The sequence below is a fragment of the Piliocolobus tephrosceles genome, chromosome 11 (genome assembly GCF_002776525.5).
Source record: "Piliocolobus tephrosceles isolate RC106 chromosome 11, ASM277652v3, whole genome shotgun sequence".
In the NCBI taxonomy this organism is placed as follows: Eukaryota; Metazoa; Chordata; class Mammalia; order Primates; family Cercopithecidae; genus Piliocolobus; species Piliocolobus tephrosceles.
This window is the reverse complement of record NC_045444.1, coordinates 26,627,091-26,654,677: the sequence shown is the minus strand read 5'-3', so window position 1 is coordinate 26,654,677 and position 27,587 is coordinate 26,627,091. Positions and strand designations below refer to the sequence as shown.

The window sequence follows — 27,587 nt, the reverse complement described above, 5'->3', positions numbered from 1 at the left end:
TAAAAACAGGATTCCTATGTATTGCTAATATAATTAGAAATTGATATCACAATTGGTAAGACATTTGCTAATAAGTATAATGATCATAAAACTGACAACATAATTAAACAAGTTATACTTCTTTACTTTTGATTAAGGAAATTAAATGTATTTATAATAACAGCAACTGAGAAACAATATAGCTATCCAACAATAGGTAAGCAGCTGACTATATTATGTTACTTCTCTAGTAAGGAATCTTATGCTGCCATTGAAAGAAATGTTTTTGAAGACTTTTCAATGGCTTGACAAAAAGTCATTACAGTGAAAAGAATTTATATACAATATCCCAATTTTTGAAAAATATAGAAGTATATATGTATCTAATGTGGATAGAAAATACTTTAAAATGTTAATGATTTTCAAATGTATCAATATACTTTAAAATAACATAAAGTATTATTTTAAAAGAAAATGCCCTTGACATCAGGTAGACACTGCAAGGCTATGAGGGCAATGAAGACAAGGATGTTAATGTACTTTGCTCTGTAATTTCATCTAAGAAAATGTGTGAAATGCTAAATTGAAAAAAAAATGCTTATATCATTATTATAATGATGAAAACAGAAAACTATTTGGAAAATTAGTTGGTAAATTATTATGTGTCAAACAGAAACAAGGCTTGGCTGAAGATAATGGTTCAATATAGATAAAAATCTTAATTCTAAAATTAATTAAGCAGAATATAAAATTGAGTGTCTACTTTGATATAAGTAAATATACATTGAAAAAGTACCTACATACGTTAAATATGAAATAGTCATACAAAGGAATGCTATACAGCAGTGAAAATGAGTGAACTCTGATTACAAGAAGAATGGATGAATATCAAGGGTATAATAAAAAATAAGTTTAATCACAAGATTCACACATTCAATTTAAACATGCAGAATTAAACAATCTGCTGCTGGGAAATACACCACGTATGTGTTAAAACTCTTTTAAAAATACATAATAAACACAATAATCAGGATATTGGCTTTCTGAGTTGGAGGAAAGCGGGTTTGGGCACATTTATGTCTTCCAGTGTACTGAAAATATTCCAGTGTACTGCAAATATTCTTCACATTTGTGCTAGGTACCTGGGATTTGTTTTATTTTTATTATTTATATATTAAAATATGTTATCAGTGCCTGTGCTAATTTGCTGAGAATGATGGCTTCCACCTTCATCCATAACCCTGCAAAGGACATGATCTCATTCTTTTTTATGGCTGCATAGTATTCTATGGTGTATATGTGCCACATTTTCTTTATCCAGTCTCTCATTGATGGGCATTTGTGTTAGTTCCAGGTCTTTGCTCTTTAAATAGTGCTGCAGTAAACATACATGTGCATGTATCTTTATAGTATAATGATTTATATTCCTTTGGGTATATACCCAGTTATGGGATTGCTGAGTAAAATGCTATTTCTGATTCTATATGCGTGAGGAATCGCCACACTGTGGCGATTCAGAATGGTTGAACTATTTTCAGAATGGTTAAACTAATTTACCTTCCCACCAACAGTGTAAAAGCGTTTCTATTTCTCCACAACCTTGCCAGTATCTGTTGTTTCCTGACTTTTTAATCATTGCCATTTTGACTGGTGTGAAATGGTATCCCATTGTGGTTTTGATCTGCATTTCTCTAATGACCAGTGATGTTGAGCTTTTATTCGTGTTTGTTGGCCATATAAATGTCTTCTTTTGAGAAGTGTCTGTTCATATCCCTTGCCCACTTTTTGATTTTTTTGTTTTCTTGTGAATGTGTTTAAGTTCCTTGTAGATTCTGATTATTAGTCCTTTGTCAAATGGGTAGATTGCAAAACTTTTCTCTCATTCTGTAGGTTGCCCCTTCACTCTGATGCTAGTATCTTTTGCTCTGCAGAAGCTCTTTGGTTTAGTTAGATCCCATTTGTCAACTTTGGCTTTTGTTGCAATTCCTGTTGGTGTTTTAGTCATGAAATCGTTGCCCATGCCTATGTCATGAATGGTATTCCCTAGTTTTTCTTCTAGGATTTTTATGGTTTTGGTTTACATTTAAGTCTTTAATCCATCTTGAGTTAATTTTTGTATAAGGTGTAAGGTGTAACCAAACCCTGCATGTTCTCACTTATAAGTGGGAGTTGAACAATGAGAACACATAGACACAGGGAGGGGAACAATACACAACAGGGCCTGTCAGGGATGAGGGGCAAGGGGAGGGAGAGCCTTAGGACAAATGCCAGATGCATGTGGGACTTAAAACCTAGATGACCGGTTGATGGGTGCAGCAAACCACCATGGCACATGGATACTATCTATGTAACAAACCCGCATACTCTGCACATGTATCCCGGAACTTTAAGTAAATTTTTTTTTAAGTTATCAACATTATTTTATATATATTTAATACTCAATTACACTAATTTAAAAAACACAAGAAAATAAATATAAATGTTAATATACTTTGTATTTTTAGGTGTATAAATAATTGCTTATTTTTATTATTTTCCAAATTTTAATATTATTTTACTTTATTATGAATATCAATTATTGTGTGGTTATCCAAATACAGCTGAGTCTTTTGTATCTTCAGTTTTATTAATAAAGCTCAGTATGTTTTTCCTTTTATATAAAAATTATTTCCTTTAAAATTATATACAGTAAACCAAGCATAAGATGCCCCGGTAATTGGAGAATCTTGTGTATATTTTTATATAGAAGTCCAAAACAGGGAATTCACTCTATAGAAAGAGCTACTTTGATGCTGACATTTTAAACTCAGGAGGCAGTTTTTTGTTTGGGGTTTTCATTTTTCTTTTGTTTTTGATAAGGCCTGTGTTGTTCATCAGAGTTACTGTCAGACAGCATCAGCCTCTAACATTCTAATTAAAATTTGAAGAAAAAGGGATGCTATAACTGGTATTTAATTTTATTTCTAAAAAGAATAAGTCACATGTTTGGGCAACTGTAATATATTCACAAGCAAGTTAATGATACTATATGATTCTTTGTTTGCCTCTGACAATTTGTAGATGCAAACTTGGGGTTGGTGTGTCTTAAATTTTCTGAAGATTTTAGCATTGTCAAATATAATAAATGGTACAGTTAGTATCGAAAGAAAATGCTAAATAGATTGTAATGCATTATAAAATTAAATGTGCCGGATGTTTTAATAAATGCCTATTTTACAAGTTACAAGTTATCTAATGATCTGTCATGTTTTTGCTATCCAGACAGTTACAGACAAAAGGATAATTAACTACCTGCAACCCATTCGCAGAAGTAATTTCTGTTTTAATTAAAGTAATGCAATTAGCTGGCCTTCTTGCATCAAAACTACAAGATACATTTGGCATATTTTAGAGTTTAATTTTTAGCATTGAATTTAAAAAACGCTAATTGTGCCAGTTAATTAAACGGTGGCATTATGCAGTGTAAAGAAGATTAAGCAGCATCAGTTGTTTATATTTGTAATCTTTCCTCTGCAGGACCAAAGAATGAGTTGTTCCTCTTTTATGGGAAAGGACGCCCAGGAATTGTTAGAGGAATGGACTTGAATACCAAGATAGCTGATGAATACATGATCCCCATAGAAAATCTGGTAAACCCTCGTGCTTTAGATTTTCATGCAGAAACCAATTACATCTACTTTGCTGACACCACCAGTTTCCTAATTGGCCGGCAGAAGATAGATGGCACAGAACGAGAAACCATCCTGAAAGATGGTAAGTGACACTGTGACATTAACATCAAACTACTCAGAGATAAAGCACTTTAAAAGGATAAATCCAGTGTGTGTCAGACTGGTTTTAACCAGAACTCAAGTTCTTCTGATTGGTTCAAAAATATTTTTTAATGTTATGTCTTCAGTAACATTGTTTCTCTGTTTTCATATACCAGTGTATTAAAACCTTCATTATAAAATGACACTTGCTGTCATCTCCTATACTCTAAATATTATCAGGATTAAAATTGAACTATTATCCATCTTCTGGGAAATGTCAGTTTACACTGATATGTTTACAGTGCTGTATGGCAGAACACAAAATTTAATAGGATTTCAGAGACATTCATAACAGTTGGTTTTCATTAGACTATTGATCATGTCACTCAAAATGCATGAAAAATATCAACGTCCACATTGTCATCACAATTCTTGCATTTTATTTTTTACTTTACACATCACTGAAATGAAGTTTTCTAGAGTTGCCCTTGGAATATCAGTATCTCCAGAGAAACTTAATACATTTATACCTATTTTTATTTATAGGTACATATATAAAGTTATATACATGCAAACAGATATATGTACATTTTAATAAAATCAATGTATTTTATAACTTATTTGGCTTAGGAACAAGTAATCTAGTAACAAAACAATGTTAACTTTGGTATCAGTAGAAAATATTGCAAATAATAAATCAAACCAGGTCTTCACTGGCTGCCAGTCATTTTTAGGCATGTTAACAAATGATTCTGGACCTGTTTCCTCATGTATAAAGTCTGCTTACTTCTTGAATATTTTAGAAATACATGATTTGAGGAACATTAATTGTGTGCTTATTTTAGGAAGGACATCATGGTAGCTATATCTCAGGAGATAAAAGGAATTTTCGGGAATGACTTCTGCCTTCAAGAGGTTCATAATCTACCTTTAGAGATGATATAAGCACACAAAAAGTTTAAAGTCATTGCAGCATTTAATTAATAAGTTCGAAGCTGTCTTAAAGAAATATATGAGCAATAGAGAATACCTGTGTAATGGGTATTCACAGAAAGCAAGAGATATCTTTATGTGGGTATACTCAGAGAACTCCTTGGGCAGGCTACGGTATTTGGGCTAGATCTTAATGGAGAAACGTTAAAGAGGGAGAGGAGGCGTTTCTGCAACCAGAAATTCCATGAGAAAAACAGAAAAGCACAATCTCTAGAAAGAGGATGTGGGGGACCTAAATGGAAAGCTACTGGAGGTTTCCTTTGAAAGTAATAATGGCAGAAGAGAGTGGAAAGTGAAAGGCGCTAAAATAAAGGGCCTGGAATGTAAGTGAAGGAGTTTAGAAAAAATCCCAAAGGAATAAAAGGAAATGTTTCGAGTCAAAGAATAATGTGAACAAAGTGATATTTTAGGAGGATCAATCTGGTTTTTGGGTGCAGAATGAATCAGAACTTGATTGAGATGAGAAAATATGAGAAAATAAAAGCAGAGATAGACTAAAATTATTATTATTTTTTTATTATTATACTTTAAGTTCTAGGGTACATGTGCATAACGTGCAGGTTTGTTACATATGTATACTTGTGCCATGTTGGTGTGCTGCACCCATCAACTCATCAGCACCCATCAATTCCTCATTTATATCAGGTATAACTCCCAGTGCAGTCCCTCCCCCCTCCCCCATCCCCATGATAGGCCCCGGTGTGTGATGTTCCCCTTCCCAAGTCCAAGTGATCTCATTGTTCAGTTCCCACCTATGAGTGAGAACATGTGGTGTTTGGTTTTCTGTTCTTGTGATAGTTTGCTAAGAATGATGGTTCCTAGCTGCATCCATGTCCCTACAAAGGACACAAACTCATCCTTTTTTATGGCTGCATAGTATTCCATAGTGTATGTGTGCCACATTTTCTTAATCCAGTCTATCACAGATGGACATTTGGGTTGAGTCCAAGTCTTTGCTATTGTGAATAGTGCCACAATAAACATACGTGTGCATGTGTCTTTATAGCAGCATGATTTATAATCCTTTGGGTATATACCCAGTAATGGGATGGCTGGGTCATATGGTACATCTAGTTCTAGATCCTTGAGGAATCGCCATACTGTTTTCCATAATGGTTGAACTAGTTTACAATCCCACCAACAGTGTAAAAGTGTTCCTATTTCTCCACATCCTCTCCAACACCTGTTGTTTCCTGACTTTTTAATGATTGCCATTCTAACTGGTGTGAGATGGTATCTCATTGTGGTTTTGATTTGCATTTCTCTGATGGCCAGTGATGATGAGCATTTTTTCATGTGTCTGTTGGCTGTATGAATGTCTTCTTTTGAGAAATGTTCATATCCTTTGCCCACTTTTTGATGGGGTTGTTTGTTTTTTTCTTGTAAATTTGTTTGAGTTCTTTGTAGTTTCTGGATATTAGCCCTTTGTCAGATGAGTAGATTGCAAAAATTTTCTCCCATTCTGTAGGTTGCCTGTTCACTCTGATGGTAGTTTCTTTTGCTGTGCAGAAGCTCTTTAGTTTAATGAGATCCCATTTGTCAATTTTGTCTATTGCTGCCGTTGCTTTTGGTGTTTTAGACATGAAGTCCTTGCCCATGCCTATGTCCTGAATGGTACTACCTAGGTTTTCTTCTAGGTCTTTTATGGTATTAGGTCTAACATTTAAGTCTCTAATCCATCTTGAATTAATCTTTGCATAAGGAGTAAGGAAAGGATCCAGTTTCAGCTTTCTACTTATGGCTAGCCAATTTTCCCAGCACCATTTATTAAATAGGGAATCCCTTCCCCATTTCTTGTTTCTCTCAGGTTTGTCAAAGATCAGATGGCTGTAGATGTGTGGTATTATTTCTGAGGACTCTGTTCTGTTCCATTGGTCTACATCTCTGTTTTGGTACCAGTACCATGCTGTTTTTGGTTACTGTAGCCTTGTAGTATAGTTTGAAGTCAGGTGGCGTGACGCCTCCAGCTTTGTCCTTTTGACTTAGGATTGTCTTGGCAATGCGGGCTCTTTTTTGGTTCCATATGAACTTTATAGCACTAAATGCCCATAAGAGAAAGCAGGAAAGATGTAAAATTGACACTCTAACATCACAATTAAAAGAACTAGAGAGGCAAGAGCAAACACATTCAAAAGCTAGCAGAAGGCAAGAAATAACTAAGATCAGAGTAGAACTGAAGGAGATAGAGACACAAAAAACCCTCCAAAAAATCAATGAATCCAGGAGTTGGTTTTTTGAAAAGATCAACAAAATAGACAGACCGCTAGCAAGACTAATAAAGAGGAAAAGAGAGAGGAATCAAATAGATGCAATAAAAAATGATAAAGGGGATATCACCACCGACCCCACAGAAATACAAACTACCATCAGAGAATACTATAAACACCTCTACGCAAATAAACTAGAAAATCTAGAAGAAGTGGTTACTTTCCTGGACACTTACACTCTTCCAAGACTAAACCAGGAAGAAGTTGAATACCTGAATAGACCAATAGCAGGCTCTGAAATTGAGGCAATAATTAATAGCCTACCAACCAAAAAAAGTCCAGGACCAGATGGATTCACAGCTGAATTCTACCAGAGGTACAAGGAGGAGCTGGTACCATTCCTTCTGAAACTATTCCAATCAATAGAAAAAGAGGAAATCCTCCCTAACTCATTTTATGAGGCCAACATCATCCGGATACCAAAGCCTGGCAGAGACACAACAAAAAAAGAGAATTTTAGACCAATCTCCCTGATGAACATCGATGCAAAAATCCTCAATAAAATACTGGCAAACCGGATTCAGCAGCACATCAAAAAGCTTATCCACCATGATCAAGTGGGCTTCATCCCTGGGATGCAAGGCTGGTTCAACATTCGCAAATCAATAAACCTAATCCAGCATATCAACAGAACCAAAGACAAGAACCACATGATTATCTCAATAGATGCAGAAAAGACTTTTGACAAAATTCAACAGCCCTTCATGCTAAAAATGCTCAATAAATTCGGTATTGATGGAACATACCTCAAAATAATAAGAGCTATTTATGACAAACCCACAGCTAATATCATACTGAATGGGCAAAAACTGGAAAAATTCCCTTTGAAAACTGGCACAAGACAGGAATGCCCTCTCTCACCACTCCTATTCAACATAGTGTTGGAAGTTCTGGCTAGGGCAATCAGGCAAGAGAAAGAAATCAAGGGTATTCAGTTAGGAAAAGAAGAAGTCAAAATGTCCCTGTTTGCAGATGACATGATTGTATATTTAGAAAACTGCATTGTCTCAGCCCCAAATCTCCTTATGCTGATAAGCAACTTCAGCAAAGTCTCAGGATACAAAATTAATGTGCAAAAATCGCAAGCATTCTTATACACCAGTAACAGACAAACAGAGAGTCAAATCATGAATGAACTTCCATTCACAATTCCTTCAAAGAGAGTAAAATACCTAGGAATCCAACTTACAAGGGATGTAAAGGACCTCTTCAAGGAGAACTGCAAACCACTGCTCAGTGAAATCAAAGGGGACACAAACAAATGGAAGAACATACCATGCTCATGGATAGGAAGAATCAATATCATGACAATGGCCATACGGCCCATGGTAATTTATAGATTCAATGCCATCCCCATCAAGCTACCAATGAGTTTCTTCACAGAATTGGACTAAAATTATTTATAGCGTGGGTGGTAGTAAATGGAGGTCTCTCCAATCTTTTAGAGGAAATGAGAGCATGAGAATATTCTTCATTCAACACAACTTTACTTTAAATCAAACCTGATAAAAAGTATATTTTTTATCTAAAATAAAACCATCCCTGTTTTTGTCTTTCTTGTAATTTACTTATTAAGGCAATGTAAATCCTCCATAATTTAAAATTCTGAAGGAGTATCTAATTAAAGTTAAGATTTTCACTTTAAATTAGATGTGACAGAGGCTGTCTTCCTACTTTTCTCTTAATGTGATAGCAGATGATAGGGTCTTGATAGTTTTAGATGGACAATGAAATAGCACATTCTGTCTATGTAAATAATATTTACATTGTTTTGTTTTTGACTCAGATATTTTCATTTATTATTATGATTATTATTATTTTTTGATAGAGTCTCACTCTCTCACCGAGGCTGGAGCTCAGTGGTGCAATCTCGACTCACTGCAACCTCCGCCTCCGAAGTTTAAGTGATTCTCCTGCCTCAGCCTCCTAAGTAGCTGAGATTGCAGGTGTCCACCACCATGCCCAACTTGTTTTTGTATTTTTACTAGAGATGGGGTTTCACCATGTTATCCAGGTTGTACTGAAACCCCTGACCTCAGGTGATCTGCCTGCCTCAGCCTCCCAAAGAGCTGGAATTACAGGCATGAGTCACCATGCCCGGCCGACACACACACTTTCAAGAAGGACTAAAATATGTAACAGAGAGAGTCCTTTTAAATTGTGTCAGTTCCTGTACTATGACTTGATGTTCCTGCTAATAATCCTAACTTTGAGAACAATATCAAGGACATTGGTGGTTCTTTGCATTCCACCCATCACAACAGAGATCAACTCTAATAGCCACAATGACCACAAGGCACATCTGTCCAGTACTGCTTTGACAGTATGAAGGTTATGAGAACATTTTACAAATTTTCACATCTGAAATATATTTAACATTTTTGTCTTTCTACACAAGAAACAGCTTAATATCTTTTTATTGGTTTATCTTTTTCCTTTCCATTAAACAGAATAATGATACACATTACAATATGAGATTAACATGTCAAAGCAGAGACTTAGATTTGGCAAATGAAAACTTGTCATTCTTGGCATCAGAAAAATTAAATTCTATGTGCATTCACTTACTTAGGTAGAGTGTCTACCATTGAACCTGAAGACTGCGAAGCAATGCTTAGTTTGACAAATGATTTGGAAGCTTGATAGAAATTCTGATATTGATAAATTTATATAGTTTGAAGTACAAGGATATAAAGAGTTTGCTGTTTGTAAATAAACATAAATATCTTGGACATCTTTTATGTAAACTCAGATTCTACCTCTGAAGAAATAAAACCAACAGCATTTCCAAAAAAATCCGCCTTTATTCATTCTTTGATTTTTTTCTCTCCTAGAGGTTTATTGAAAACCCCCTAAATGTTACATATACTCTTGGCTTTGTTTGAGGAATCTCGTGGGTGAAAACAGCAGTTAAATAAATGAGAAAGGAAATTGTCCATTTGTTATATTTGCATGTATCTCATTTCATTTGCTAAATGAAAATATATTACTGATTTATTAAAGATAAACTTCCATAAGGACAAGATATTTATTACGTGTATTTTTTCACCCACCTAGAATTTGTTGTCAAAATTTTTGTGAAATTCATGCTCTTCCTTTTTTAAAACTCAACTACTTGATTTATTATTTTTCAGTCACTAAAAGGTGAGTGCCATATCGGGGCCAGGTGCTGTTCTAGGTGATTGGAATGCTTCAGTAAAGAGGATAAAGCTTCCTATTTAGCTTATATCCAACAGCGGAAAGGAAATAATAAGCAAGTAAACACATAAATGAATAAGATAATGATAAGTGCTATACAGAAACTAAAGTAGGATACTGTGCTAGAAAATAAAAGGAGTATCAACAGGAGGCAAAATTAGATTAAATGATTAGAGAATTTAAATTAGCCATTCTTGCCAGGTATAATTGTTACCTTCTCTAACAGAACAAGATAGATGCTCTTTCTAAGACTGAATGCATTTTTATCTTCTTGGGTATCTTTTCCAAGATTTGTTTTTCATTGTAATATGAATTATAATTTTAGCACAAAGGAAAAAATATAAAAATGATAATTTACTATTCAATTTATTGTTACATGTATTCCACTAGTGCAGTACTTGTTTTTAAACCATATACCTTAATTCTACTCAAACACAGATATTTAAATAGAAGAAATATTAAAATAACCTTTCATATCATTTCATATTTTTAAAGTGCTTAAAAGAATTCAAAGCATTTTTACCTGGATTTGAAAGTTATTAATGCTTGCAGCTTTAACAGAAAAACTGTAGTTTCAATAGATCCCGTAATTAAACTGGGGACTTGAGGTCACTGTTTCACATAACACAGAGCCTTTTTTTACCAAGGTTTTTTTCAAAATAGAAATATAGGGATAATGTGGGTTGAAAAGGGTGATAATTTTGCTGCTTCTTTTGTTGTGGCATTGATGAGCTAAGATTCAATTCATCTACTTCAAGTCATAAGTCATACTGCAAGTAAAACAATGCAAACATAAGATTTCTATGTACAGTTCTTCCCAACTGTTATTCTTTTCTTTTTTTTCTTTTTCTTTTTTTTTTTTTTGAGACAGAGTCTTACTGTGCCCAGGTTGGAGCACAGTGGTGTGATCACGACTCACTGCAAACTCCTCCCCCTGCACACAAGTGATCTTCCCTCCTCAGCCTCTTGAGTGGCTAGGACCACAGGTGTGTGCCACCATGCTCAGCTAATTTTTTTTTTTTTTTTGTAGTGACAGCCTTTCACCATGTTGCCCCAGCTGGTTGCAAACTCCTGGGCTCAAGTGATCCACCTGCCTCAGCCTCACAAAGTGCTGTGATTATAGTCCCCAACAGTGATTTTTATAATTTTACCTAAAGTATGGGCCCAAGAGTACAAAATTAGACCTCTTTTATAATTAGATGCAAGTTTGGCAAAACATTTTGTCCTCTAGATGTGTCTTTTTAATTTTAGACTATACCACCTTATTTTGTGATAATAAAATCAATGACAGCAATAATAGTGAACATTTAATGAGTACTTACTGTGTATCAAGATTGCGCACCTTATGTGCATTGTCCCATACAATCCACTCAATGACTCCCTGAGGTCAGCATTATTATTAGCTCCATTTTATAGATTGGAAATTGAAACTCAGACAGGTGAAGTCATTTCTTAAAGTCACATAGCTAGTAGGTGATACCACTTGTCAAGAACTGTGAAAGCGCTGAGATTTTATTATGTTTGCAAGCTAAAACATTAGCCTGCTACACTTTCTTGGATGCTGGCAGAAGACATGAAACTTCTGATACAAAATACAGTTTGTTACTAAGATCAATAACAATAGCCAGAGTATCCGTAGTTTTGTTTCAGGATCCTGATCTTTACTCCCCACAGGGTAACCCAAAGGTGACACCTGCACATACCATGGCACTTGTTACAAGAGAAGAATCTGGAGCTTAGGGAACACATTTTTTTTTTTTTTTTTTCTGTTCATTGCTCCAGAAAAAGTTACTTTCTCCATCTTCTAAGCCTATAAGCAAACCTGCCTTTTGCTTCCGAGAGAGATGTAATCTCTATCTTCGAAGGACACCTTATTAACATCCTTGAAAATAGAGTCTAAGGCTTCTCTTTTCCCAAGGTGGACAGAAATGTGAGAGATCCTTGGAACATTGTCTCAGAGATAACTGATATGCAAGTTCCTGTGATCTGGTTTTGGAGTCTGTGGTATGCTGAACAATGCCCTCCAAATAATATCCAGGTCCTCATCCCCAGAACCTTTGACTGTTACCTTGTATGGAAAAGGGGACTTGCAGGTGTGATTAAGTGAAAGAATTTTTGGTGGGAGGAAGATGCTGCTTTTTTAAAAAAACTTTGTTGACACATAATAATTGTATATATTTATAGGCTACAAAATAATACTTGTACATATACATACATGATACAACATGTAATGATCAAATCAGGTAAATTAGCCTATTCATCACCACAAACATTTATCATTTTTTTATGTTGCGACCATTCAGAATCTTCTTTGTAGTGTTTTGAAAACATACCAAATTAGTGTTAACCATGTTCACTCCCTGCAGTGCTAGAGAACATTAGAACTTGTTCCTCCCATATAGCTGTAACTATGCATGTGTTGAGGATCTTGAGATCAGAAATTATCTTGACTTATCTGGAGGTACCCTAAATTTAATCACATGGAAATTTATAAGGGGGGGGGGTGCAGGACAAAGGAGGAAGTAGGAGTTGTGACTATGGAAGCAAGAGGTTGGCATAATACAAGGAAAGGTCCCTGAGCCAAGAAAGGCAAGTGGCTTCTAGAAGCTGGAAAGGGCAAAGAAATGGGCTCTTCCTGATTAGAGTCCCCAGAAGGAACCAGCTCTGCCAGCACCCAGACTTTAGCCCGGTTAAACCAATCCTGGATATTGACTTTCAGAATTGTCAAATAATAAATTTATGTTGTTTTAAGCCACCAAGTTTGGGGCAATTTGTTACAGCAACAATAGGAAACTGGCAGAGTCTGTGCTCTTACCCACTTGCTATACTGATACACTGACCTTATGTATGAAGGTGTGTTCTATTTGATTGACATAAGGAGTACGTGCACATGTCTCCACCTTATAATATCTAAAGAGCACTTGGATCCTGTTCAAAATTATACATTACTCTTTAATTTCATAGCTCCTGTAAATACCTGGAAAACAGGTCTTCCTTTAAATGAAGTCACTTTTAGGAGCTATAAAGTTAAAGTAATGAATAAGTTTGACATCATCCAAGGTAGGTTTCTCGTTTATGACATTATGAAGAGAAGAATAGCCGGAAGAATGGGAAGCAGTCTCTTCCTGTCAAACATATTCTCTAAAAGATGTGTTTAAAGTTCATTTGTTCACATACTATGGAAGGATGGTGCTATATCCATGTGATTGCTTATTTGACAATTGAAGGACCAAGTCCTGTTCTTCAGCTCAGTCCTGTCCCCAGCATCTTCAGAACTGCCCTGTGGATTTTATAATCAGCTGTCCCTCCAATCATGGGTTGAAATGTATAGCCCATCAGTTATTCACTGATTTATCATTCTATGAGTTAGAAATCCTACTACTGACACACAGATACACACATACACATGTGAACACATACAATCACCAGCTTAAGACCCACTTCAGAACTCCAGAAATAGGTTAGTCTCTACTCTAAATAACCCTAGGGCAGGCATACACAACAGATTACAGGATGTAATCTGTACCTGAATGACACTAACCTTATAGTAGGAGTATCATTTTCTGCACCTTTAAGTCACCTCTTATCCTTAGATTTCGATGATCTTCAGCATTGTATATCTTTGTCAGAATTTCTCATAAAGATTGAGTTTCATAGTAATGAAGCAAACATGCTGAGATAACACTAATGAATTACGTTAGGGTGTTCTTATGAACTTTATAAAGGATAAAGTCTTATAAAACATTTTAAATTAAGAACAAGCCTTTACTCTTTGTTATTGGATTTCAGGTAAATATCAATCTTATTTTTCTGCCTTTAACTCTGAACTTTCTCTTGAAGAAAAGCCTTAAGACTCTAAGATATATAGTCTGACCAACTAGTAAAGGAAATAATGAGTACATTTGTCAGTCACACAATATATTCTAATTAAAACTGTAAAGGAGAGATTTGTCAGCATTTGAAACTCTTGAGATCAATGAATGTTGTTATCACACTGAGCGTCAAGAATATAGCCTGTTTGCACTTACTGATTCTGCTTGACTGTGAATAAGATATTTTCATAGAATTTACTTGAGATTTGATTCTTGAAAACAGTGTTCAGTTTCACATTTAGTTTGTAAATATTTATTTTTCATATTTTCTATTTCTTCAGAACTACATGAGATCTTTGAAAAATAATTTGAACCAATATATGTATTTTTTGTCTGAAAAGAAGACATGCATATGAGATTAAAATCTGGGTTACAAAAGCTATCAAATGACAAAAAGATGGAATTAGCTGTGGTGGCTAGAGGGGTCTAGTAAACATAGAGGAGAAGACATCCTTTCTTTTATTTATGTTCACCCAAAATAGGCATGTGTACATATCCACCAGTATTGACAAACACAAAATACACCCGTATGCATATACACGTGAGCGCAAAAGAGTTCTAGAAACTTCTGTAAAGAAGTCTATTATCTTATAAAGTTAGATTGCTGGGAAGGTCGAAAGAGAGAAGGTGAGAATACATGGTAACCTCTAAAGTCCCATACAGCTACGGAAGTCCCCTTTATTGGAGGTAGGTAAGTTCAGTGGATACCTGAAACCATGGATAGTGTTGAACCCTATGTATACACCATGTTTTTTCTTATGCACACATACCTATGATAAAGTTTAAGTTATAAACGGGCACAGTAAGAGCCTCATAACAATAATGACAATAAAATAGAACAATTATAACAATATACTGTTATAACAGGAGTTGCAAACTCCTGGGCTCAGGTGATCCACCTGCTTCAGCCTCGCAAAGTGCTGGGATTACAGTCCCTAACAGTGATTTTTATAATTTTACATAAAGTATAGGCCCAAGAGTACAAAATTTGACCTCTATTATAATTAGATGCAAGTCTGGCAAAATACACCCATATGCATATACACATGTGAGCTCAGAAGAGCTCTTACTGTACTACACTCACTCTTCTTGTGGTCTGTCAGTCTTACAACTGGGGTGGCCAGTAAGTGAATACCAGACAGTTAACATAGAGTGTGGATATGCAGGATAAAGGAATGATTCCCGTGCTAACCAGGACTGAGTGAAATGACAGTGCAAGGTTTCAAAATGTTACTCAGAGTAACAGGCAATTTAAAACTTATGAGTTGTTTACTTCTGGAATTTTCCATTTAGTATTTTCAGACTGTGGCTGACAGAGTAACTGAAACCGTGGAAAGTAAAACCATGGTTAAGTGAAGACTATTATATTTATATATATATATATAATTGTTACATTAATAAACATTCCGATTGGTAATTTTCTTATACACTTAAATAAATTACCAATATTCAGCATGACTTAACATAAATACATTCAACCCACTTACTTTATCATACTTAGCATTATGGAATTCTTAGTTGCTACTTCAGAAGTCCCTTAGGAATTCTTCATTTACTTAGGAATACTATTATGAACTTTAACTATAATTATACTATTGCTTAGGTTAATTAAACAAATTTCTCAATATGATATGATTAGTCTAGACTGACTTTACTTTGGGGATACCAAAGTAGGAAACACTACCTGAAATTGTGAAACTGGACAATACCCATAATACATGCTGAGAAAATTCCCATGACATTAACTATTATGGGAATATTGTAGGGAGTATTAATAGTCATTGTGTAACCAGTATGTTTAAAAATGTGACTCTGACATAGCTAAAGCATAACTTTATGTTTACCTCCCACTGACCTTTAAAATTAACTCAGTAATCTTTCTCACTCCAGATCAAAACTTGGTCAAATCCCAATCCTTTTGGTTTACACTAGGTAGTAGACAGAACTGTCAGTCATTTTAAGTCAGAAATGCAACCTCAATTTGGTAATTAGAATGCATAGTCTACCATATATACATACAAATCAAAATTCTAAACTCATTGCGTCATCAAATCTTACTTGTTTCCTATTTGTGCTGCCTCTAGCCTGGAGAAGGACAGGAGGGCATATATGTGTTGCATTCTCTGTTGCTCTTCCCTGCATTTATTTTCCTACCCCTCCCAGCTTGTTAACTTTTTAAAATTATTTTTATTTTTTACTTTTTTGGGTGGAATATCTGTGTGTCCCTGCTAGTTAGCTTCTGATGTCCACTCATCTCTCAACATTGATTGGAAGAGGTAAGAGTGGTAAAGAGAGGTAAGGAGATACAGAGAATCTTATTTGAACTAGTCCTGTTGTGCTTTAGCCTCTTTGTGAGCCTAGTAGATCTTTTAAAATGAACTCTCTTGAGGGGTATGGATGTGTGGGCGTGTGTGTGTGCACGCACACGTGTCTGAGTGTGTCTGTGCTTGCCAAGGTTTTTGAAAGTCTTCTTTCTGCTGAATCTTTCTAATTTCATTTCCTTTGGCCAAAGAACATGAAGCTTTTGCTTGTTACTTTGCCTCTCTGAATGTCCGTTCTCTTACTGTTTGAATCTCTGTATCCAGCTAGACAAACTTGTACTAGATCAAAGATATCTATATGCCAGAATTCTATCCTGTGTGGTCTGCTTTTGGTCTGCAAAATTACTGTGAGCCTTTTGCCCCAATAAACTCTGGGAATGGAGTCATAGTGCAAATCAGCCAACACTATCCTGCCTACTATCCTATATCTGCCTACTATCTATAACTGCCTACTATCACACTTTCTCAAGTGTGAGCCAGAGGTGAGACATTCTGAGATGTGAGTTTCATGCGTGGAAAAAAAAATCAACTGTAGAGAGCTCAGTTCAAAGTCCTCATAGAGGCACCACAGAAGCTCCATCACTAGAGTTGAGGTGAAAAGTATCCCTCCATCCTCTCCTTCATATTTTAGAGATTCACGTAAGTAAAATTTATGTCTAGAGAAAAAGCATATTTAATGTCAGTTTATTAGTGTGAAGGATTTGGCCAATCAAATAGGCTGGATTTGGGTTTTGTTTTTGTTGTAGTTACCTTTACGGAACCAAAGCTTTCAGATCCCTCCCTTGGTGGACAGATGCTACCTTGTGCTTAGGGTGAGACCTGGAATATGTCTATTCATCCCTCAGTTTTCAATATTTCCTGCATATCTGCCTCACTGGAAAGTCTCTCTCACACTCTTATCCTTCTCTCAATGGTAGAATGCTGTGACCTGTTACTAAGTGGAAGATTCTCGGTGGGTGCAAAAAGGTTCTCTTTTCTCTTGTTCCCGTCTTTGTCTTAGGTCCTGTGTGTCTGGGTTTTGAAGGTGGGCCCTTCTCCTCCCCTGGCAGTGAAACTCTCCCTTATATCTAGGGGAATTTGGGGCAGAAGATAATCTTTTGCCCCATCCCCAGGGTAGCAATTGTCTTTTTTTTATATCAATGTAGAATTTTGGGTCCAAGCAGTTTTTGTGCCCCTCTTCTAGGGTCAGACAGCTTTTGCTCCTATTCTTCCCTGAGTGGTGGTGTACCTTTTTGTCTGGGACCAGTGGCAATAAAATTTTGTATCCATTTCCAAGCAATACACTAGCCTTGCTTGCTATGACTAACAAGCTTGTAGCGAGACCAGGAGAATTTCTTACCCCTCCCTCAGGGACATAGGGCTTTGCCTTTTACTTTTGCTTCAGTGATAACTTGTCTTTGCAGCTTACTTGCCTTTGGAGGAGAGATGGTTCCCTGCTCCTTTTCTAGAGGCAGATTATTTGTTTATACCTACTTCATAGGACCTCTGTCTTGCTTCAGGGAGGTGGAAGATCTTCTTCCTCTTCCCCAGTGGTTTAGAGGTTTTCCTGTGTTTGAGAGAAGAGTCAGGATTGGATGGGGCTTCATGTTTGTGAGCCAATCAGGGGTCTCTCTCAGGTTTCCTGTTCTGCCTTCCGTCTTTCTCTTGTAAATTCAGTGAAAGAAATTCTTTGTGTTGGGTATTTCCAGGGATTCTAAACTTTCACATTAAACTACACCCAGTTTTAAGAATATTTTATAATTATAGCTTTTTTTAAAAAAAAATCTTCTATTACGGTAGTCGCCTCTTCCTCCCATGCTCTGACAAACGAGTAATACTTGATATGTTCTGTTTTTCCTGGAAAAGGCCTGTTACTCTTTGCATTTCAATGCATTTTGCTGTCTTGAGACCTCAGCTTTTGTTTGGATTCAAGTAAAGTTGTGATCTTGTAGATTATTGGGTTTACTCTTACTGTTATTCTTTTGTGGCTTTTTGCATCTTAAGCAAAGCCGAGCTCTGAATGTTTATAATTCATTAATGCAAATAAGAATTTGAGGAACAGGATGGAAATAGTTTTTAAAACTGCTCTCTTTCCCTTTTCCTTTGCATTATAATCAATTAAAAATAGTTCAGCACTTCCATGAATATATGTGAGTCCCTTGTGATGCTTTAAACAACTACAGTTTACACATAAAGGCGTTTGACTTGATGCAAAAAGATTTAAGAGTTTTCTACTTCCAATAAACAAATTTTGTATTATTTTTTAACCAAAAAATGAATGTAGCAGTGGGAGTTTTCACTTTACAAAAATAAAAAAAAAAATTGATTTATATGTTATATTATCAGAACAAACCTTTTATTTAAAGAGATGGTACAGGATGATATGATTAAAGGTTATCTATAAACCTGATCCTTATTTTTTATAAAGATTTCTATTTACCTACAAAAATAACATATAATTGCCAAATATCTGTCAGATAGAAGGCAAAGTGTTGGTCTGAAAAGATCATGTTGTTGTTCACAAACAGTTTGTCTTCTTATTGGATGCATCTGTCAAATGATAAATGAAACGAAGGACTAAATATAAAGTTAAGCAAATAATTCAACTTTACTTTGCGATCTATAACCATAACAATACTGAAAAGATATTTTTAAAAAAGAAATTGATAACCGTCCTGGGAAATGGAAAAATATACCATCGGTGATCAGAAATAATGAGAATTTCCTAATTAGAATACAGATTGAACCAGACTGTGACCAACAAGATCATCAGAAACCATAGCTTAAAACACCATAGGTGTAAACTTGAAATATAAGAATTGAGAAAGAGAAACACCACGGTCCTAATAAAAACCCACTCTTTAAAACAAGTTAATAAATAACTGTACTTAAAATAATGAGTCCAGTTCAGTCCATCCCAGCTACTTTAATTACACCCCTAGAAGCATACTCAAAGAATGGAATTGAAATAACTGTCTGTTCACTTGAGAAGAAGTTAAAGTTTTATCTCAAAAATCATACAAAAATAAAGCTTCAGGAACTCAAAAAATATAAAATTTAGAAATGTGGGAATTTTGTTTGGGTTAAATGAAAATATTTATTGTTCACAATTCTAGAGGTAGGAGGTGTATCAACAAGGCGCCAGCAGATTCAGTGTCTGGTGAGGGCTCCCCTTCTGGTTTGCAGACAGCCTCCTTCTCACAGTGTTCTCATGGGGTGGAAAGAAAGAGCTCTGGCCTCTTCCTCTTATAAGGACACTAATTCCATCATGGCAATTAGTCTCATGACCTCAAATACCCCTAATTACCTCCCAAAGACCTCACCTTCGAGTACCAGACCATTGGGAACTAATTAGGGTTTCACCATATGAATTTTTTTTTTATTTTTTATTTTTATTTTTTGTGAGGGAAAGAAACATTCAGTCCATAGCAGGTGTTTACTGTCGCTTTAAGCAATAAATTTGGGGACAATTTGTTACACATCAATGTACAACTAATATACTACCCTATAGTTTATTCTCAACACAACAGTGGGAGGTTTTTTTGTTTGTTTGTTTTGTTTTTTTAATTTTAAATCTAGTCTGGTTAATCTACTTACAACTTTCCAATGACTTCCTGTCACTCAAAATAAATTCTTAGCGATCACCGTGTCCTAGAAGGCTGAGCATGATCTGGTATCTGACAGCTTCTCTGTTCTCACTTTCTACTGTTCCTCCCCTCCATTGTCCTCTCTGCCTAGACCCCTTCCCTCCTTCCCTTCCATCATTGTTCATCCACACTCTTCTCACAGTTACCCCATCATGCCAACCCTGGCCACCTCAGGACCTTTACCACACTCTGTTTACTGTCCTGTGCATGCCTCCCCCTGGATTCAATCATTCCCTTCAAGGCTCACTCCAAACGTTGCTTCCCTAGGAAGTTTTCCTCAGCACTGTCTCTCAAGCAGCCCCATCCCCTGTTGCTGTCTGGCCCCTCACTGTGATGCATCTTTTGTTGGGGTACCCATGTAGGAGATGTGCATGCCTGTGTGTGTATGTGGAAATATATATATATTTGATGGTATTGGGATGCAGAACATTTTCTAAGCAATGCAACGCACAACCTAGTGGAACACACACACATGCCTGCATATGTATGTATATATGCACATATATGTGTGTGTGTGTGTATATATATATATATATATATGTAGGCATATGTGTGTGTATATACACACATATATACATATATGTATATACATATATACGTGTGTGTATATATATATGTATATACACCTGCATTAAAATTTTAGAAAACACATTTCTATGAAAAAATGTATTATGAGCAAGTGAAAACATGGAAGATAAACTAGGAGAAAATGTTCTGAATAGGCATATGGAGAGGAACTCAACATCATACTAATTACAAAAATGTAAATCAATGGAATAGTTTTCACCAGATTCATCAGATTAAAGAATGAAATATTGATAATATGTGATATTAGAACATAAGAAAATATTTCCCACACTAGGAAGAATGTAAGTTGTTATATTGGTTTTGAAGCATTATTTAGTAATAGCTATCAATTGAAATGGTACATAAGATTCAAACCAATTCCACAATTAGTTACCTATTCTATAGAAGTAGACACATGTTCAAAAAGAAACATTATTTGTAATCATAAATTGGAAACAATATAAAGTCTATCAAATAAGGCATGATGCATTTATGCTAGCAATTATATTAAGTAGCCATTAAAATGCATGAGGTAGAGCTGTATATACTTACATCAACAAAACCCATAAATAGACAAAATGAGTTAAAAGATATTTTTGCAGGATGATCCTATTTTCGCAAGTATATCAAAAAGTTTGTGGAAGGATCAATAAACTGTTTATAGTGATTATTTCTTGGGAGGGTCATATGAGTTATTACACTCAAATTTGAATGTTTTAAAATTTGTACAACATGATATGCATTCATAGCTTGAGTGAGAATTACAAAGAAAACAACAATTGCAAAGTAAATAAATGTGATTATAGGTAACCATGTAAATAAAAGGGTTTTTTTTTTTTTTTTTTTTTTTTTGGTGCAACTAGTTTTTTGTCACATTAATATAAGTTGTAAGTTGGTTACTTCAAACATGCATGATTGCTAAAAACAAAACAAAACCAAAAAACACTACATTTTCATCTTATGTCCTACATGGGTGTTGTTTTATTTTAGTTTGTCTTTTGTCTGCCAAGCCCTTTCCTCAAAATCTTTATACACTTGAATCTCTTCCTTTTATACTTACATTAAGTGTGTGTGTGTTTTTCCTGAATAAAATCGTGTCCTGTTTGGGGCTAGTGTGCTACAAGTTGTCTCTTCTGGCTCCACAAACATCTATCTACTCACAGTCATTATTTAACCAGCTATTAAAAAATAGCTTCAGAACAATTATTTTTGTAATCTATACATACTTAATTATTTTGGCAAGTCCCCTATATAGCATTTTGATTTGAGACTACCCAGAGGATTATAAAATTCAGATGAAGCAAAAGATAAATACCAAATTTTATCTCATAATTAGCCTTTTTGTTTCATTTTAAAGGTAAACTATTGAATTAAGTTTAAAGATTAGGTAGATAATTAATAGAATATCCATCTGAGGTAACTACTATTCAATTCTGATATAATTTTTTATGCTTTTTTATTTCATCTCTCTCTCTCTCTACATATATATGTATGTGTGTGTGTGTGTGTGATATGTATATGTGCCATTATATATAGCTCCTCCGGGAAAATCATGATTATTTTTACGCATCCCATGGTCTGATGGTCTCAGCACTTAAAATTATATTTTAAACTAATGCAAATCATATTATGTTGACAAAATATCTGTTGCTATATAACAGTAGCATTTATGAAGCTCCTAGTATGCACCAGACATTTCGTATCATATTCCGAATCATCAAGTTAACCCTTAAATGTAGGAGGTTTGTGGTTTTTGCTCAAGTTAGGGACCTAGAGGTAATTCCTACTTACAGGAATTAAGAAACATTCTCTTATAACTCAGACCAGGTTTATTTTAGGTTCAGTCATAGACTAAGAAAGACAATATTGTGTATCCTCATACTTTTTGCCTCCCTCAAAAAAATTAATGATGATGACCTCAGATCTTCCTTAAACACCTATCAACTCTCTTTTCTCTTTATCCATTAACTTTTATTTTCTGTTTATTATTCCTATGCAATTGGAAAGAATCAGAGTTCTCATCAAAATATGCATCTACTGTAGTGTAGTATGCAATATTTAGATAACTTGAAGAAATATATTGTAATGATATTAGGACATTTAATGTGTGGTGATGGTTGATAACCATGTAAAATATTTTAATACACATCTGTTCCTTTCTTTGGTTTATACAAATCTGCCTGCACAGGATAGCAATGTATTCCTATCCCCAGCATTGGCACTTTTATCTTTGTTATACAAATGAGCTTTCATAAATCTTTATCGTTAATCATAGAAGAATGTGCATGTTTTCTGTCAAAACAAATTACCTTGATATTTTAGCTATTAACTTATTTGTAATTTGTCTTAAATAGAGGAATTTCAAATTGCAAGGTTTAACTTGCTATTATTTCAGGTAAAAAACAAAAAGTACCCTTTTTCAAGATAAAAAAGATATAGAGATATATATATAAAATATGTCATTCTGAGACAAATATTTTCAAAATGTTTGTCACTGTAACTATTCATGGCCTGTTTAACATTTTTCTTTTCAAAGTATTTTACATATGTGGAATATCAATGAAACCAAACCCATTCTGAGACTGCATATTTGAAAAAACTAGTTTGTATTTACTACTATACTAGCCACAGAAACACAATTGAATATTCTTAGCAATTTTGCAAAAAAAAAATAATTTGCAAGTAACTTTTCATTTCAAGATAAGAAAATTCATTTAGAGGAATCAAAATGAACCAAAGAGTCTGAGAAATATCACTCACTTTTAAGGTAGAACTCCAACCTCATAGAACACAGATAATGTTGTCTTTTTTGGGACATTTGATATTATCTGGAATTACGTTGGGTTCAACTGGAGAGGGAGTTGCTACTGGAATCTAGTAGATAGAGGCACTTGCTGCTAAACATTGTGCAATACACAGGACAGTTCTCCATAACAAGGAGTCTTCAGTTCCAAATGTCAGTAATACCACAGCTGAGAAACCCTATCATAAAGGATGGTGGGGAATAAAACTGCCACCACTGTATAGGTGCCAAAAGTAGAAAATGAGACATTGAGACTTAAGACAGTTTATTGCTCACCACAGGAGTATCAAGATAGTTGCACTGGTTCACCTGCCTGCAAGTCTCAGGGAGCGACATGATGGGCCAGGATGAATGCTGAGCAAGCAGGGAGTTGTGCAGGGCCTAGAGATCAGCACTTTCTGAGAAAGCAGCCATCATTGTACAAACAAGCAAGATCTCTAGTTCCCCTCCCCTGTGGAGCAAGCAGTTACACAGTCTCCCTGTGGTCCCCTTGACTTACTTAGCTGCCTATACGAGTAGCAAGAGAAATTGTTTAGCGTCAAAAAAGAAAAAAGCCTTACAATCTGGCAAACTCAGCAAGAATATGCAGGGACACTTAAGGCCCACAGGGGACTGCCTCTCCCAATACCCATAAATAAACCCTTGAAAATAAGTACAAGTCACAGTAAGGAACCACCTTATCACTATTGTTCATGAGCATTTTGGGTTTGGTCACCTCGTAAGTGTTCCACACAATGACTTTTAAGTTCACAGGGGGAAAATGCTATTTAAGTTGTTTTTCTGCTATTTTACCTGTAATAGCCCTGTATCTCTTCTCTAATATCGTCTTTGTCGTTCCCTGAACACCCTAGGTATGGTCCCACCTCAGGGCTTTTGCACATATTTCTGTGTCTGGAATGTTCTTCCATCATATTCCCCCATGCATCTCTTCTGTGAGTCCTAGACGTCTTTGCCTGTAGACCACCTCCTCAGTCAGCCCTTCTGGCCAGCCCAATAAAATGGCTTACCACCACCACACCCAACCCAATTCTGTTCCCTTTCCTTGCTTTTCCTCTTTTGTCATTATTCTGGGTATGTTTCACTTGGTTGTTGCCTTGCTGCCAGAATGTAAGCTTCAATAGGTCAGAGATGTTGTTTGCTTTGCTCAGTGGTAAATCCTTAGGGCCTACAACAGTTCATGGCTCATATTAGCTATACAGCAAACATTCATTAAATGGATGAATGGGTACTTTAATTTAGTTGTCATTACTTTTAAAACAGTAATTAAATGGATTAAAAAGATGTAAGAGTCATTAAGAAATGATTTTTTTTGTTCTAATGTAAGAAACAAGATCAACTTGTTATTTTTTGATCATCCGAAAACTCATTTTGTTTTTTCGTGAAATTCCTCTTATAATAGTCATCCCTGATGATTTTTCAGGAATCTTGTAAAACCTTACATATTTTTACTGATTTATTTAAACTTCTGTAACATTTTAATAAAAAAACTTTTGATTACAATTTTTAGTTGCTACACATAATACAGCCGTCTTAACACACTTACCCAGTCTTTCTGAATCAACATCTCTTTTTTTTTTTGCACAGCTTTAAATTCTTTTTCCTTAAGAGATACATATCTACCTTGAATAATTTTATACTATACACTTATATGGATAAGTTATTCTTCACTAATACCGCTTACACTTTTACTGTGGAATCATAAATGTTTATCTTATTGTACCAAAATTGTTATAAGATATATTATTAATATCAATATTTAAACTATTTTTTATGGGTAATGCTAAATCTAGCTTTGGCATCTGTTATTATATAAAAACAATGCATTTACAAAGCAATTTATTATATTTTTAAAAATAAATTTTGAAGCAACTTTAGTTAAGAATTTGCAAAATAGTACAGAGAATTTCTATATATTTCTCTGTCTTAATTAATTCAGGCTACCATAACAAAGTACCATAGACTGGGTGACTTATACACAACAGAAATTTGTTTATCTCAGTTCTGGAGCTTAGAAGTCTGAGATCAGAGTGCCAGCATGGACAGGTTCTGGTGAGGGACCTCTTCCAGGTTGCAGACTGATGATGACTTCCCACTGTATCCTCACATGAAGGAAGAAGGATTAGAGAGCTCTCTGGTGTCTTCTTATGAGGGCACTAACTTCATTTATGAGGGCTCTGCCCTCATTAATTACCCCCCAAATATTTTCACATTAGAATGAGGATTTCAACATGTGAATTTTAGGAAGGCACAAACATTTAGTCCATTGCACCCTCACACAGCCTTTTCTAACATCTTAAAAAACTACACTGCAGTTATCAAAACTAGACAATTAATGTTGATACAATTTTGTTAACCAAAGACTTTATTCAAATATCAGCCATTTTTTCATAATGAGTTTAGCTGTGTTTTGTCCTTCTCATGTAACTTATGATAGTTTTTTCCTCTTGCTTTCCTCATGTTTTCTTTTAATATTTCACTTCCCTTCATATGGACATTTGTTAAGTCTCTACGTTGTTAGTCATCAAATGTATTTTAGTAAGAAATAACAGGTATCATTTATTGAGAATTTGATTATGTGCCAGGCATTGTTCTGCTTATTATTCTCTCCTTTAATTCTAATATGGAGAGAGCTGATTATTATTCGTATTTTCATTTGTGAAAGCTGAAGTTCAAGTTTAATCCGTGCATCAAAGGGTAAGCAATTTGCCAAAAGTTATCAAAGTGGAGAAATCTGAAAAAAATATGCAAACTTTTATTATGTATGGTCTTTGTGATTGGAAAGTTTGTACCCAAAAGCATCCTTTACCGTAGTAACCTTATTCTAGCTTTATTCCCCTTCCTTCTTCCATGCCCCACTTTTCCTTCTTCCAAGGAAACTGCCTAGGTTAAACCTTCTTTAACTCCTTCCTCTGTTTATCATTTTTTCTTTACAATTCTGGAGGTCAAATCTGAATACAAAGTATGGTAGGCACATTAGAACATGAGTTAAATTTCAAGACTTGCTATAGTGACTACTAAGTAATCATGTGTCTTTGTGAGTCAACTTACATTTCTGGGTCTTTGTTTCATTATTTGTAGATGTACAAGTTAAATTTCTTGGTTCTGTAGCAACTTTTATTCCTAGAATACTGAATTCACAACAAGGTTGCTGCCTAATTTTATTATGACTTTGCCCCAATTTACTGTTTCAGTTTTGTAAGAGTACCTGTGTACCCAGGAGGGTTATGACTGCATGTGTTTTCTTAGATACTTATGGAAAAATGTTGTTAGATAAATTATTATTAAGAACTTGGCCTCCTTTACCACATTTACCTAGAGCCCACACATGCATTTGTCTAGCCTTTTTCTCTATTTATGTGTATCTGAAACAAATACAGTTTTGGTTGATGTAGGCTGGTTATCTCCAAGAGTATAGTCACATGAGGTAACACATTTGTTCTTTCCCATGGTAATTGTAAATACAATAAATATTTACATTCTCTAACTTGTAAGCTCACTAAATTCCACTATGTTGGAATTTAGTGATCAGTATTTTTCACTAAACATGATTTCTAAGCATGTATTTGATACCTTGTCTTTTTTAAAGTTCAGAAAACATTATCAGTTGATGCAACTTTTTGAATTTTAAGTGACCAAGTGCAAAAACATGAAACCTATTAGAAAATATAGCTAATAAAAAGTCAACTTCTATGACATTAAATTGCCTGAGTGACTACTAATAGTGTAGACTTTTTGTATAATATGAAAGAGATTGAATAATTTACTATTGATGAAATAGGTACCAAAAGTGTTTTATTTTTATAAATTATGACCAACTTCACAGTTCTAAAAGGAATATTCAAGAATAGGTGTGATATATTGTGTTCAAAAAATGGAAGCAATTTTAGCTTTCTCTTGATAGGCAGAGTTAGGTAGTAAAATGGTGTTAATGGAAATGACTTTCTCCCCATTCACAGTGAAGACTCTAATATTATCCAAAAAATTTAGTGGAATATTATACAATGATCTATATGCCCCTTGCATATCTCTGGGGCTTCTTAAATTGAAAGCTATTTTTTCCTCTGAAATACACACTTTTCAGTGTTTTATCGGAAAAGCATGGATGTGAAGAGTGGCCTTCCTCTTCCCGGCCCATTCAGCAAAATCATTTTCAGATCACAGGCATGGTCATAGTGTACTAGTCACGATTCTCTAGATAAACAGAAAAAA

The 27,587-nt window shown here is 34.9% G+C and overlaps 1 protein-coding gene across 1 annotated transcript in view; it reads left to right on the top strand.

The window, feature by feature from the left end:
• LRP1B (LDL receptor related protein 1B) overlaps nucleotides 1-27,587 on the top strand; it is a 1,636,277-nt gene that overhangs the window by 807,482 nt on the left and 801,208 nt on the right. Inside the window, exon 11 of the mRNA XM_026453105.1 lies at nucleotides 3,496-3,732. Coding sequence (XP_026308890.1) covers nucleotides 3,496-3,732 — 237 coding nt within the window. The remainder of the gene's footprint in view (nucleotides 1-3,495; nucleotides 3,733-27,587) is intronic.